Source organism: Odocoileus virginianus, chromosome 3 (assembly GCF_023699985.2).
Source record: "Odocoileus virginianus isolate 20LAN1187 ecotype Illinois chromosome 3, Ovbor_1.2, whole genome shotgun sequence".
Classification (NCBI taxonomy): domain Eukaryota; kingdom Metazoa; phylum Chordata; class Mammalia; order Artiodactyla; family Cervidae; genus Odocoileus; species Odocoileus virginianus.
In genome coordinates this window covers 1,565,072-1,581,354 of record NC_069676.1, presented here as the reverse complement: position 1 = coordinate 1,581,354, position 16,283 = coordinate 1,565,072, and the positions used below count along the sequence as shown (strand labels likewise).

At 45.0% G+C, this 16,283-nt stretch overlaps 1 protein-coding gene across 1 annotated transcript in view; it reads right to left on the bottom strand.

Annotated features, from left to right (window-relative positions):
• ADAMTS2 (ADAM metallopeptidase with thrombospondin type 1 motif 2) overlaps positions 1–16,283 on the bottom strand; it is a 252,171-nt gene that overhangs the window by 165,056 nt on the left and 70,832 nt on the right. The window contains exon 3 of the mRNA XM_070460787.1: positions 3,008–3,167. Coding sequence (XP_070316888.1) covers positions 3,008–3,167 — 160 coding nt within the window. The remainder of the gene's footprint in view (positions 1–3,007; positions 3,168–16,283) is intronic.

Below are 16,283 nucleotides of genomic sequence, written 5' to 3'. Positions count from 1 at the left end.
ATTCTCCATCCATTTCCCTGGGCAGTCAGCAACCCAGTAGCGAACCTCAGATGATGGGGACTTGGTGACAAGGATGCTCCGAGGCTCTGAGAGCCCCTGAGACCACCCCAGGAAGCCTACTGGCTGCTCAGGGAAGCCAGGGTAATGACAATGTGTCTTAGTGCTCTGAAAGAGCTGTGTATAATATCCCCCAACAAACACCTCACCCCAGCCGCACGAATCCCCCATAGGCACCCTCACCCATAACCACACCACCCTCCACCCTCCCCCTCCAACTCTTACACTGGGAGATGCTAATCTCCCAGACCAGGAGGATCAGGACAGGTGTCTCCCCTTCCCCTTTCTCAGAGGACCCATCACATCCACTGTCCTTAATAAATGGCCAGGGTTATTTCAAACATGCTTACAGAAGTTGCCTCGTGGGGGCAGGAGGAAGCTTCCAGTTAGTACCTCCTGCCTTCTTTGATCGGAGTCAGACATCAGAATTCATGAGAAGAAAAGACCCCCTAGTTTACACACACACACACACTGAAAGCCTTTGCACAGAGGCCCTGGCATTCTGGGCCCAGTAGGTCACGTCCTCTTGCAGGAAAGAGCATGGAGCAAACATGCTCAGACAAGGTCATTGCTTTTATGAATCTACCAGCTGCCACTGTGGGCTCTGACAAGACTGGGGCTGACGGAGAGCGGGACTGTCTGGGGTCACTGCAGGCCCTCAGACAAGCCACAGCAAAACAGTGTGTTTGGGCCACCTCCAGCCAGTGAGTGGGCCTGAACCCTGGGCGCAGGGGAAAGATCAGGCACATGCAGGGAGAAATGGGCTCTCTGTGGACGTTGTCCACACAGGGTCACGTGGACCCTGGGCAGGGACACCAAGGAAAGGGGGCTTGGGGCCAGACTCTGGCCTCTGGCTGAGACCTGCCACCTTCAGCCTACACACCCACAGCCCTGGGCTGAGGTTCAGAGCTCAGTCCGGAGAGCCCTCCACCCCCAGCCCGTTTCAGGGCAGCCTCAGCGCCAGACCCACCAGGCCAGACAACTGGCCTGCCCTAGAATCTCCTAAGGTCAATGGTTTCTGGGCTTGTTCTGAGTTTGGAATCCCTTTCCTGTGTCCTGAGTTTAACCTCTCACCAGCGATAGGCGAATGAGGTTAGGGAAAGGATTCCAGAGAAGATGTCAGAAGGCCAGCAGAAGCCTGGGAAAGAAGGCCAGGCCAGGAAGGAGGACGGCATGTTCACGAGACAGGCAGCACATGGATTTAGGGATCGGCAGCCTGACCCGGGCACCTGGCAGCCTCACTGTGCAAGCTCCACCTCACCCGGCCTAAGCAGCCCCCTCAGGAAACCCCCTGAATCTTCCAGTAAAGGCCTGCCCAGAAGCACCAAAACCAAAGTGACCAGCCCTCTGCTCTCCGAAGCACAGGCATTTCTAATCACTCTGGACAGACGGCCAGAGACCCAAACCCGCCCAAGGGCAGCCAGCCAGCAAGGAGCAACAGCAGGGCCCTGATCCCTGATCTGAGGCACCGCGCCTGCCCCACTTCCACTCCTGCCCTCACCCAGTGGGGCTGCTCTCCATTCCTCCCCATGCAGAGAAGCCCAAGGGTAGGAGAGATAGGAGGGGCTGAAGCTGGGAAGGCCAGGAAGGCAGCGCCTGGGGGACCCCCTCCACTGCTGGCAGACGGCCTGCAATTCATCATCTGGGAAGAAGGGGCAGCCAGTATTGATCGACTGTACAGAGCACTGGGCTTTCTGATGGAACAATTCCTTTGCAAAAGTATCTGACACCATTCCTTGAAATTAGAATGGTGCCCTGCCAGGCTGCACCCAATTTATCTGTCAGCTGGGAACTCAGAGAGGCCTAAATTAAATGAGCGGGGGCTGCCTGGGGGCAATGGGAGTATCTTGGCTAATCACAGCACAGCTGGGCCAGCCCGGCCCAGCGGGGCCTCTGGGGTTTCCTGTCAACATGCAGATGAGTTTAACTCAAGACCCAGGCCTCCGTGCCCTGCCTGCTGCTGTGGCCATGACCGAGTGCAGCCAGGGATCCAGAACTGGAAACTCGGGGCTGAGCCCACCCTGTCGGAGCCAGGCACAAAGCCTGGGCACCGCAAGGCCCACCAGGACCACAGCCAGAACCCAACCTGGCCTCGCTGCAGCCAGGGACCTAAGATCCTGAGAACATGGGGAGCTTTGGGCCAAAGGTTGTAGGTCTGGCCTCCGGGAGGGCTCTGAGGGGCTGTCCCACCTGCCCAGCAGCTCCTTCCTCACTCCTGGGCCCAAGAGCATGGTTGGCTCTGAGTTGAAAAAGATAAAACCGCACGAGTGTGTGCACAGGTCACCGAGGCTGTACCTTTGGGCTCTCTGTGGAGCACGGCCCTCCCCCGCTGGCCCCCGGCTGCCTCCCAGAGGGAGCAGGATCCAATCGGGGCCAAGGAAGCACTCAGGGCTTTGTCCAGGAGCCGAGGCACAGGCTCCGAGACCTGGGTACAGGACTCAGGCTTGGGCTGGGCCTTGCCTGCTCCCTGACACTAGGTAAGACCCTCAGGCAGCTTTTACTGCCTGCTCAGGACTTCCCAGGTGGAGCTAGTGGTAAAGATCCCACCTGCCAATGCAAAAGACATAAGAGATGCGGGTTCAGTCCTTGAATCGGGAGGATCCCCTGGGAGGAAGGCATGGCAACCCACTCCAGTACTCTTGCCTAGAGAATCCCATGGACAGAGGAGCCTGGCGAGCTACAGTCCATAGGGTCACAAAGAGTCGAACACAACTGAAGCGACTTAGCACACACACACTCTCATGGAGGCCTCAGGCCTACAGGTTTATGGCCCACATACACCCAAAGCAGAGGCCCCTAACTCAGCATTTTAGCACCCCCACTATGCTATGTGGTCAGCAAGGGTGGCCTCAGTGCAGGCCTGGGACCAGACCTACAGAAACGATGCCTGGATCGCCCCAGGGGAAGATTCAAGGTCTTCCATGCAACCTCCCGCCTGCAGCAGCCTTACCTGTGTCCAGGGCCTGTGGGCCCCCCAGAGGAGGGGGTCTGGAGGTGGTCGGTCGATGATACACCACATGTACACGGCCCTGCTCGGCCTCCTTTGCCGCCAGACCTTTCTCCAGGGGCTCAATAAAGAATTCCTCCTCTTCCATACGGATCAGGCCAGCCTGCAGGGCAAAGATGAGATTGTTCAAATTCCCAGATCACAGCAGACCGAGGAGGGGAAGCAGTGAGGAGGGCCCCAGAGGGCAGAACTTCTAACCTGGCTGCGCAGGGCCCAGTCAACCCCAGCTAGGTGTGAGGCTGGAACCCCAGGCCTGGAAGGGCATGCACAGAGGCCCCATCACGCCAGAGCCTCCACTTACAGCTGTGAAGGCCAGAGCCATCTGGGGGCGGTAAACCCCGTCTGAGGAAGGGATTCTTGCCCGGGTCATCCCCACCCTCACCCCCAGGAGCTCAAAGTCCAAGACAAAGGCCAAAACTCTAAGCCAGGGACTGAATCTGCCACAGATATGTTCAGCTGGACACAAATAGTATTTTCAAAGTTTTGAAACCAACCCTCAAAATGATAAGATTTCATGTTTCAAATGTGGAATTCCATCCTCCCTTGGAAAATGCAAGCTCTGACAACAGTGCATGGTGTCCAGCAGTGGACAAGTGGATGGAGCACAGACTTCAGCTGCTGGCCCCAGGCCCCACTGTATACCCGTTGATCCATGACGGCCAGCAGCCCAGACTCTACAGCAACTGAACCGCTGCCTCCACCAAAACTGGTTATGGCTCTTCCATGCTGTAAAGCCCTCAAAGGACCCCGGTCCCCATCAGGATTCAAGCTGCTCTATACTCTGGCATCCAAGGCTCTCAGCCTGCCACTGTCCTCTTTGCCCCCAGCTCACACACCTCACACCAGTCCCTAAAATAGTCCTGTCCTTCCAATACAGTGCACACCACCTGGTCTGCAAGCTCCTGAATCCACGGAGCCCTCAGCTGGGGAGGACCTGCTGCTTCCCCCACCCTTGGCCATCTGATAAACTCTAATTCTCCAAGGCTTGGCTCAGACCCTTTAAATGCCATCCCCCAACTGCAGGGACATGGCCCTGCCCACCCCTCGAGGCCATCCCACCATCACTGCCCCATTCGGCTCCCATACTTCTGATTCCATAAACCAATTGTCACAGTAGGAGTCTCCACTGTGTCAAGCTGCAGATGTATTTTCTTTAGATCATATACCTATGAACTATCATAGTTTAGAATTTTTAAACCACTTTTTTGAGGTACAGCTGACATGTAAAAAGATGGTACATAGTTAATATATACAACTCAATAAGTTTGGGAACGAGTATATACTCAAGAGGGCTTTCCTGGTGGCTCAGAGGGTAAACAATCTGCCTGCAATGCAGGAGGCCCAGGTTTGATCCCTGGGTGGGGAAGATGCCCTGGAAAAGGAAACGGCAACCCGCTCCAGTATTCCTGCCTGGAGAATTCCAGGGACAGAGGAGCCCGGCAGGTTACACTCCATGGGGCTGCAAAGAGCCGCACATGACTGAGCAACTAACACTTTCATTTTGACTTTCATATACTCGTGAAACCATCACCGCCAAGAAGGTCATAAACACATCCATCACCTCTCATGGTATCCCTTTACATCTTTTATTGTTATCATTTTTTTGGTGATAAGAACACTATAAGTAAAATCAACCATCTTGGCAAATTTTAAGTATATTAAAGACTATTTTTGATAGAGTATTGTTAGTTATAGGCACTGTGCTGTATAAAAGATTTCCAGTACCTACTTATCTTGCATATTGAAATTTTGTACTCTTTGACAATCACCTCCCATTTCCTCCACTCTCCAGCCCCTGACAACCACCATCCAACTCCATACTTCTATGAGTTTGGCTGTTCTTGATTCTACACATAAGTGAGATGTTACAGTATTTGTCTTTCTGTGTCTAGCTTATTTCACTCAGCATAATATCCTCCAGTTTCAGCCATTCTGGGCAAGTGGCAGGATTGCCTTCTTTATAAAAGCAGAATAAAAATATTTCCATTTCAACAGCATCTGTAGAATACATTGTACATAAGTACCACATTTCTTTATCAACTTGTCATCCATAGATGGACCTTTGGATTGTTTCCATGTCCATTGTGAATAAAGCTGTAATGAACATGGGAGTACAGATACTTCTTCAATATCCTGTTTTTGTTTTCTCTGGGTACGTTCCCAGAAGTGGGATTGTTGGTTACATGGAAGTTATATTTTAATTTTTTGAGGAACCTCCATATTGTTTTCCATGGTGACTAAGCCAATTTCATTTTTTTGCATTCAGTTTTCCCAACACCAAGACACTATCTTTTCACATTGAACATTCTTGGCTCCTTTGTCAAATATAAACTGACTGTATATGCATTCCAGTATTATTTCAGGGTTCTTGATTCTGATCCATTGGTCTATGTGTCTGTTTTTATGCCAGTACCATACTGTTTTTACTACTAGAGCTTTGTATATGTTTTGAAATCAGGAAGGGGGATGCCTCCAGCTTTGTTCTGTCTCAAGGTATTTGAGGTATTTTTGTGGTTCCATAAAAATTTTAGGATGTTTTTTATATTGGAATTTTGAATTTTGATAAGGACTACATTCAATCTATAAATAGTTTTGGACACTATGGACATTTTCTAAATATTAACTCTTCTGATCCATGAACACAGTATACCTTTCCATTTATTTGTGTTTTCTTCAATATCTTTAATTAGTATCTTATAGTATTCAGTCCATAGATCTTTCACTTCTTCAGGTAAATTTATCCCTAAGTATTTTACAGCATCAGATGCTATTGAAATGGAAATATTTTATTTCTTTGTCAGTTCACTATTGGTGAATTTCGTATGCTGATTTTGTACCCTAAAACTTTACTGAAGTTATTAATTAGTTTTAACAGTGTTTTGATGGGTTCTTTAGAATTTTCTATATACAAGATCCTGTCATAAGGAAACAGATACAATTTTACTACTTCTTTCTAATCTGGATGCCTTTTATTTCTTTTTCTTGCTCTGGCTAGAACTTCCAGTATTATTTTCAACAGGAGTTGTGAGACTAGGCACCCTTGTCTTATTCATGATCTCAGAGGGAAAGCCTTCAACCTTTTACCATTGTGCATGATATTAGCTATGGGCTTGTCACATATGGTCTTTATTATGTTGAGGTATGTTCCTTCTACACTTAATTTGTTCAGAGTTTTTATCATGAAAAAGGTTGAATTTTTGTCAAATGCTTATTCTGCACATATTGAAATGACCATATTAATATAAATTTTATTTTTCATTCTATTAAGGTGGTATATTACATCTATTGATTTTCATATGTTGAATCAACCTTGCATCCTAGGGATGAATCTCACTTGATCATGGTGTATAATCATTTTAATGTGCTGTTGAATTTGGTTTGCTAATATTCTGTGAAGAATTATTGCATCTATATTCATCAGGGTTACTGGCCTGTAGTTTTCTTTTCTTATAGTGTCCTCATCTGGCTTTGGTATCAGGAAAATGTTGGCCTCACAAAAATGAGTTTAGGAATGCTCCCTCCTCTTTAAATTTTTGGAAGAGTTTGAGAAGGATTGACATTAATTCTTCAATAAATGTTTGGCAGAATTTACCTATGATGTCATGTAGTCCTGGGCTTTTATTTGTTTGGAGATTTTTGATTACTGACTCAATCTCCTTACTCATTATTGGTCTATTGAGATTTCTTATTTCTTCATGATTCAGTATTGGTAGGTTGTATAATTCTAGTAATTTATTCATTTCTTCTAGGTTGGTCAATTTATTGGTATATACTTATTCATAGTAGTCTCCTATGATCTTTTACATTTCTGTAATATCCAGTTGCAGTGACTCTTCTTTCATGTGTTATGAGTCTTCTCTTTTTCTTGGTAAGTCTGTTAATTTTTTTTTTTTAAGCCAACTCTTAGTTTTGTTTACCTTCTTCATTGTTTTTCTATTGTCTATTTCACTTATTTCTGTTTTGATCCTTGTTATCTCTTTCCTTCCACTAACTCTGGGCTTAGTTCCTTCAGGTATAAAGTTAGGTAGTTTATTCGAGAGATTTCTTTTTTATCATATGCTTTTATTGCTATAAACTTTCATATATATATATATTTAAATATATATAAAATTTATATACAAATTTCAGAACTGCTTATATTATAAAATTTCAGAACATATATAAAATCTCAGAACTGCTTTTGTTATGTCACATAAGTTTTGGTATGCTGTGTTTCCATTTTTGTTTCAAGATATTTTCTTTATTTCCCTTTGATTTTTCCTTGGACCCTTTGGTTGTTCAGCAGTGTGTTAATTTCTATGAATTGTGAATTTTTCAGTTTTCCTCTTGTTATTGACTTCTAGTTTCATACCACTGTAGTCAGAAAAGTTACTTGGTATGTCTTCAGTCTTTTACATTTGCTAAGACTTGGTTTTTGACTTAATATAGGACCTCTTTTGGCAATTGTTGCATGCAGGCTTGAGAAAAATGTGTATCGTGCTAATACTGGGTGGAAAGTCCAATGTCTGCTAGGTCTGTTTGGCCTATATAAGACTACAGTATAGCTTAAATCCAATGTTTTCTAACTGATTTTCTGTCTGGATGATCTAAAGTCTACTACTAGTATTGTATTGTTGTCTATTTCTCCTTTCAGATCTATTACTATTTGACTGAAAGTTTTAGGTGCTCTGATGTTGGGTGCATACACATTTACAATTGTTATATTCTTATGCTGAATTGCCACTTGACCATTATATAATGACTTTCTTTGTCTCTTGTTACGGTTTTTTACTTAGTCTGTTTTGTCTAATAAGTACAGCTTACCCCTTCCTCTTTTGGTTTCCCTTTGCGTCGACTATCTTTCCCATTCCTTCACTTTGAGTTGCTGTGTGTCCTTAAAGCTAACGTGAGTCTCTTGTTGGGAGCACAGAGCCGTGTCTTGCTTTTGTTTGCTTGCTTTTTAATCTATCCAGTCATTCTGTCTTTTGATTTGAGAATTTAACTCACTTACATTAAAGTAATTGTTGATAAGTAAGGACTTACCGAAGCCATCTTGTTAATTAATTTCTGACTTTTTTATAGTTCCTCTCTTCCTCTCTTCCTGCCTTCTTTTGTGAATTGATAATTTTCTGTAGTGGCATACTTTGATTCTCTTCTCTTCAGTTTATGAACATGTTCATGCTGTGTGTATAAAGGTTTTTGTTTTGTGGTTACTCTGAGGCTTATTTGAAACATATTATAGATACAAGTGTTTAAGTTAATAATTTAATTTCAATTACATGCAAAAACTCGGTATTTTTATCCCTGTTCCACATTTTATAGTTTGGCATTACAATTTACATATTTTTATATTGTGTATCCACTAACAAATTATTGTAGTTATAGCTATTTGTAATACTTTGATTCTTTAACCTGTATACTAGAGTTAAGTAGCTAACATACCACCATATTACAGAATTAAAGTATTCTGAATTTGACCATATATCTATCTTTACCAGTGTGTTATATACTTTCACATATTTGTATTACTAATTAGTGTCATTTTGTTTCAGCTTAAAGAACTCCTTTCAGCATTTCTCATAAGGCAGATCTAGTAGTGATGAACTCTCTCATCATTTGTTTGGGAAGGTCTTTTTCTTGCCTTCATTTCTGAAAGACAACTTTGCCAAGTAAAGCATTCTTCATGGGTGGTTTTTTTCCTTTCAGCACTTTGAACATATCATTCCACTCTCCTGACCTGCAAAGTTTTTGCTGAGAAATCCACTGATGACCTCATTGGGATTCTCTTATGTGAGAGAAATTTTCTCTCTTGCTCTTTTTAAAAGTATCTCTTTGTCTTTTTATAATATTATAATGTGTCTTGAAGAAGGTCATTTTGGGGTGACCTAGTAGCTTCGTGTCTATGGGGTCGCACAGAGTCAGACATGACTGAAGCGACTTAGCAGCAGTAGCTTCATGAACTTAGATGTCCAAATCTCTTTCCAAGGTTTGAGATGTTCTCAGCTATTGTTTATTAAAAAAATTTTAATAAACCCTCTGCCACTTTCTCCCCGTCTTCTCCTTCTTGGAGTTCAGTAATGCATAGATTATTTCTCTTAATGAGTCCCACAAGCTTCCTCATTCCTTTTCACTCTTTTTTCTTTTTGCTCTTCTGATTAGATAATTTCAAATGATCTGTCTTCTAGTTCACTGATTCTCTGTTTTGTGTTCTCTACTGAATTCTTCCATTTAGTCATCGTATTCTTCAGCTCCAAAATTTTGTTGGGTTCTTTTTATGTTTTCTATTTCTTTGTTGAAAAGAATGAAACTTTTCATTTTGTTCTTGCACTGTTTTTCTGATTTCATCAAGTTTTTTGTCTTGAGTTATCTTGTAGCTTTCAGATTATCTTTAGGACAATAACTTTGAATTTTTTATCACACAATTCACGTATCTCATTTCTTTTGGGTCAGCTACTGAAAATTCACTGCATTCCTTTGATGTTTACCCAATTCTTCAAAATCCTTGTGTCTTGCATAGCTTTCTTCACATTTCCAGATTTTATATACTGACTTCAGTAAGAAAGACCTTCACCTGCGGTTGGGGTGGGGGGGGCCACAGGACCTAGTGGTGCAAAGCATCAAGTGTGGGGGAATATGGCGGCTCTGGGTCCAGGCGGGACTTGATATCTCACTGGCTCAGGGTGCTAGATCCATGACATCAACAACTGGGTGGTCCCTGGTGACAACTACTGCAGTGAGTCCATAACGGTTGCAAGGACTCTTGGGGTCCTCAGTGGGGCCTATGGGTTCAGCAGCTAGTCACCATAGCTGGCAGTGGTGGTAGCCAGAACAAGCAGTATGCACATACTTGGCTTCAGGGGCCAGCTTCAGGCTCCTGTGTAGTGGCAGTGTCTGCTTGTCATTCATGACAAGGGTCAGGGCAGCAGGAAGGGCCAACTGCAGGCACACGAGCAGCGACCTGAGCCCCGGCTGCTGATATGCACTCCTACGGCTGCAGGGTCTCACCACAGGGGCACACGTGGTAGTGGAGGCTGAGGATGGAAATCAAGTTGATGGCAAACATGTGCACAACTGGAGGCTAATCCTGAGTATATGAATACTGGTGGGAGTTAAACATGGTCTAGGCAGGTACTCCACACTTGTTGTTGATTAGTCGCTCAGTCATGTCTGACTCCGCAACCTCAAGGACTGCAGCACGCCAGGCTTCCCTGTCCTTCACTATCTCCCAGAGGTTACTCAAACTCATGTCCGTGATGCCATCCAACCATCTCTTCCTCTGTTGCCCCCTTCTCTTCCTGCCCTCAATCATTCCCAGCATCAGGGTCTTCTCCAGTGAGTCAGCTCTTTGCATCAGGTGGCCAAAATATTGGAGCTTCAGCTTCAGCATCAGTCCTTCCAATGAATATTCAGGGTTGATTTCCCTTAGGATTGACGGGTTGGATCTCCTTGCAGTCTTTGAAAGGGACTTTCAAAAGGACTTTCTTTTTTTTTTTTTTTTTTTTTAATTTTTTTTTCCATTTATTTTTATTAGTTGGAGGCTAATTACTTTACATCATTGCAGTGGTTTTTGTCATACATTGAAATGAATTAGCCATGGATTTACATGTATTCCCCATCCCAGTCCCCCCTCCCACCTCCCTCTCCACCCCATCCCTCTGGGTCTCCCCAGTGCACCAGGCCCGAGCACTTGTCTCATGCACCCAACCTGGGCTGGTGATCTGTTTCACCCTAGATAATATACATGTTTCGATGCTGTTCTCTTGAAACATCCCACCCTCGCCTTCTCCCAGAGTCCACAAGTCTGTTCTATACATCTGAGTCTCTTTTTCTGTTTTGCATATAGGGTTATCGTTACCATCTTTCTAAATTCCATATATATGTGTTAGTATACTGTAATGGTCTTTATCTTTCTGGCTTACTTCACTCTGTATAATGGGCTCCAGTTTCATCCATCTCATTAGAACTGATTCAAATGAATTCTTTTTAATGGCTGAGTAATATTCCATGGTGTATATGTACCACAGCTTCCTTATCCATTCATCTGCTGATGGGCATCTAGGTTGCTTCCATGTGCTGGCTATTATAAACAGTGCTGCGATGAACATTGTGGTGCACGTGTCTCTTTCATATCTGGTTTCCTTCGTGTGTATGCCCAGAAGTGGTATTGCTGGGTCATATGGCAGTTCTATTTCCAGTTTTTTTAAGAAATCTCCACACTGTTTTCCATAGTGGCTGTACTAGTTTGCATTCCCACCAACAGTGTAAGAGGGTTCCCTTTTCTCCACACCCTCTCCAGCATTTATTGCTTGTAGACTTTTGGATAGCAGCCATCCTGACTGGCGTATAATGGTACCTCATTGTGGTTTTGATTTGCATTTCTCTGATAATGAGTGATGTTGAGCATCTTTTCATGTGTTTGTTAGCCATCTGTATGTCTTCCCTGGAGAAATGTCTGTTGAGTTCTTTGGCCCATTTTTGGATTGGGTCATTTATTTTTCTGGAGTTGAGCTGGAGGAGTTGCTTGTATATTTTTGAGATTAATCCTTTGTCTGTTGCTTCGTTTGCTATTATTTTCTCCCAATCTGAGGGCTGTCTTTTCACCTTGCTTATAGTTTCCTTTGTTGTGCAAAAGCTTTTAAGTTTCATTAGGTCCCATTTGTTTATTTTTTGCTTTTATTTCTAAAATTCTGGGATGTGGGTCACAGAGGATCCTGCTGTGATTTATGTCAGAGAGTGTTTTGCCTATGTTCTCCTCTAGGAGTTTTATAGTTTCTGGTCTTACATTTAGATCTTTAATCCATTTTGAGTTTATTTTTGTGTATGGTGTTAGAAAGTGTTCTAGTTTCATTCTTTTACAGGTGGTTGACCAGTTTTCCCAGCACCACTTGTTAAAGAGGTTGTCTTTTTTCCATTGTATATCCTTGCCTCCTTTATCGAAGATAAGGTGACCATAGGTTTGTGGATTTATCTCTGGGCTTTCTATTCTGTTCCATTGATCTATATTTCTGTCTTTGTGCCAGTACCATACTGTCTTGATGACTGTGGCTTTGTAGTATAGTCTGAAGTCAGGCAGATTGATTCCTCCAGTTCCATTCTTCTTTCTCAGGATTACTTTGGCTGTTCGAGGTTTTTTGTATTTCCATACAGATTGTGAAATTATTTGTTCTACTTCTGTGAAAAATACCGTTGGTAGCTTGATAGGGATTGCATTGAATCTATAGATTGCTTTGGGTAGTATAGCCATTTTGACAATATTGATTCTTCCAATCCATGAACACGGTATATTTCTCCATCTGTTTGTGTCCTCTTTGATTTCTTTCATCAGTGTTTTATAGTTTTCTATGTATAGGTCTTTTGTTTCTTTAGGTAGATATACTCCTAAGTATTTTACTCTTTTTGTTGCAATGGTGAATGGTATTGTTTCCTTAATTTCTCTTTCTGTTTTCTCATTGTTAGTGTATAGGAATGCAAGAGATTTCTGTGTGTTAATTTTATATCCTGCAACTTTACTGTATTCATTGATTAGCTCTAGTAATTTTCTGGTAGAGTCTTTAGGGTTTTCTATGTAGAGGATCATGTCATCTGCAAACAGAGAGTTTCCCTTCTTCTTTTCCTATCTGGATTCCTTCAAAAGGACTTTCAAGAGTCTTCCCCAGACTCTTGAAAAGAGTTCAAAAGTTATCAAATCGATTCTTTTTGGAGCTCAGCTTTCTTTATGGTGCAACTCACATCTGTACAGGACTGGAAAAACCACAGCTTTGACTAGACGGACCTTTATCGGCAAAGTGAAGTCTCAGCTTTTGAATATGCTGTTTAGGTTTGTCATAGCTTTTCTTCCAAGGAGCAGGCGTCTTTTAATTTCATGGCTGCATTCACCATCTGCAGTGATATGGAGTCCAAGAAAATGAAGTCTATCACTGTTACCATTTTTTTCTCCTTCTGTTTGCCATGAAGTGATGGGACTGAATGCTATGATCTTAGTTTTTTGAATGTTGAGTTTTAAGCCAGGTTTTTCACTCTCGTCTCTCACTCTTATTGAGAGACTCTTTAGTTCCTCTTTGCTTTCTGCCATTAGAGTGGTATCATCTGCATATCTGAGATTGTTGATATTTCTCTCAGCAATCTTGATTCCAGCTTGTGATTCATCCAGTCCTACATTTCGTATGATGTACTCTGCATAAAAGTTAAATAAGCAGGATGACAAAAATAAAGCCTTGCCATACTTCGTTCCCCATTTTGAGCCATGTCCTTATGTCCTGCACTTACGTAGCTGTAAAGGCCTAGGCCAGCCCATCCTGTGTTGAGGGTGGGGAAGGGCAGGATGGCAGCAGGAGGGGTCAGGGGCCCTGTGTCTGTGAATGCAATTACCCACAGAGCAAAGCCTCAGCAGTAAAATCTGCAGGAGGTCTGCAGCAGCTGTGTTAACCATCGGTTTCTTTAGCGGTGAAAGCTGCTGGGCTCCTCTATAGAGCAGGCCACTGAGAAACACGGTCACTCCCACTACACAGCTCATGGGAGACCCTGTTCTTCCTAGTTGTTTCTATTCATCTCAGTTTTGCTGGTCTTTGGGTGAAACCAAAGTTGGTCCTTTGTGCATTACCCAACGAAGCTAGGAAAGCTGACGGCTCACACCACTCCTTTTCCCAGTGAGGGAAACGTTCTTGCTGGGGATGATAGGATGACACATGCAGAATGAAACCATCTTCCTTCTCTTCTTCAGCTGTTATTCTCAGGTTTTTTTGGTTCCACTGTGTTACTGAAGTTTTTAAATGGACTCCAGAGCTCTCCTAGAGTCGCTTGTCTTCATGGATAGCTGTTTAATTGTTCATCTTTGCTGAGGGATGGAGGTTGGGATCACCTAACACTTAGTGATCTTCACTCAGAAGTTTTAAAAGCTTGAATTAGTTGCTCTGACTTAAGAATCAGAGGGTTCCACATAAATGGACAGATTTCAAGATTCTCTCAAAGCAACAGAAAGGCTGGTACTTCCTGTTTCCCATCAGCTTAGCCGGCAGTGGCCAGAGGTTCCCTCTAGGGTTCTCCTCTTGAGCCTCCAGAGGGAATACAGCCCTGCTAATAACTACTTTGGCCTCCAGACGTGAGAGAAGACATTTCTCTTGTCTTCAGTAATTTCCAGCAGCTGCAGGAAGCTAATGCAGGGGCCCGGTGGGCAGAGGGGCGAGGTGGGTGGCTATTCTCTGAGGGCCACAGGATGGGGCGCAGGAGTTGCAGACCCCTGAGGACACAGGTTTGAGGCATCCTGGACTTCTGGGGAAGGGGTCTAGGACAAATAGGAAGGGCAGGAAGAATGAGAGCCAGAATGAGACACCAAGATCACCCGTCTGTGGGAAGAGAGAGAAGAGAGACCCATGGGAACCCTGCAGGCCCCCACACTCTGACTCATCCCTGAGTCCTAGGGCCCTTCCAGGCTTGGAGAGGGTGAGCAAATATCTGTGAGATAAGTGAGTAAGCAACCCCGATACAGCAGGACATGTCCTCTGATAGAAAGACAGATGGCAGGGCGAGGATGCTGGGGGCCATCCCCTTGTACTGGCACGTGGTTAATAGTGTTCACACCAGCAAATCTCTCTGTATGCTGCCATTGACTTTTCCCATGTCTGCAGGTTGGGGGCACACTGGTGTCTCGAACCCATCTCACTGATGGAACCCAAGGACACGTGGCAGGGTGGCAGTGGGTGAGTGGCCTGGAAGTTTGGTGTCCTGAGCTCCTGGCACCATTTCTGTCCAGCCAGGCAGCTCAGCCCAGGTGTCGGAGCTCCAGGGCTTTCGATACACTTCCTGTAAAGGAGGGACGGTTGTCCCTCCCCTCACGTGGTTGCTGCAGGTACATAGGCAACCCAGGAGGCACTCAGAATCGGGGCACACACAGGCAGCGCTCTGCAACCCAAGTGGTGTCATCTACCTGCTTGCTTTCCAAGGGAGAAACTGAGACCGAGGGGCAGGAAGCTCTGCCAGGGACATGCGAGGTCCAAGAATCAAACCCCAGGCCCCAGACGGAATGAATATCTCCTAGGTGGAGACCCAGGCCTATCCTGCCTTATTAAGGCATGGCATGGAGAAGATCCTCTGGAGTAGGAACTGGCAACCCACTCCAGTATCCTTGCCAGAAAACTCTCATGGACAGAGGAGCCTGGCAGTCTATAGTCCATAGGGTCACAAGGAGCAGACACCACCAAGCCCATATGCACGAACCGGGGCATCGGGGTCCAGCAGGACAGCCCCTCCTCTGGGGGGAAACCTGCACCCGAGTCAGAGCCACGTGTGCCACAGGCCCAGCCTCCTGGGATCACGCTGGAGGGACCCAGTGTGACAATGACCCAGAACCTAGTCTGTTGAGGGCCAGTCTTCTCTGGCTTGAGAGACTCCAGGACTATTTGGGGTCCCCCTGTCCACGGGGATCGGGTTCTCTTCCCTGGCCAGACTTTTCTGGTTAAAGGTCATGGGGCTGACGAGAGGGCACTGGATCTGTTTGATGCTGACCTCTCCCTTGCTGTTATCAGAAGCCAGGGTCCAAGTTGGCTAAGCTGCCTGGCAGGGACCCTCCAGATGCCATCTGATGATGGTACCCTTCAGTGCCATTTGAAGGGCACTGTAGTGCTCTGAGATAAATCTGAACTATGGCACCAGATACTCAGGTATCCTCATGCAACCAGAGACTTCTAAACTGACAGTTCTCTCATGGAGAAGTTACATCCCTCACCAGCATCAGCCCATCTCTGACAAGCACTGAGGAACAAACAGGGGGTCACACTGATGTATAAGCTGGGCCTGCCCCAAAAGCGGTAGCTGACCACTCCAAGACTGGTGGATGACCACCCCAGACCAGAATTCAGTCACCCTGAGATCAGAGGCTGTCCACCTCAGGACCAACAGATGACCGATCACCCCTCAAGACCACCAGCCAAAGCGCTGCTTGCTAAGGGGCTCTCCAGAAGGAAAGCAGGACTCCTTTCATTGCCTGATTCTCCAGCATTTTAGTATGCATGCCAGGAATAATCTGTCTGAAAAGCTGCAAAGGAAAATTGACAAAAGAACAAGGTACAGAACGTGGGGTATGTTTTGCTGAGTTTTCTCCAGGACTTTGATTTTCCTGCTGCCAGTGGCAAATATATCTGGTTTTACATGTAATTTTTATTAATAAGAATCAATTTCCTCTCCCCACTTAATAAATATTGAAGAAGCCTCTGAAGCACCCTGATGTGAAGGGCATTCAATCAGA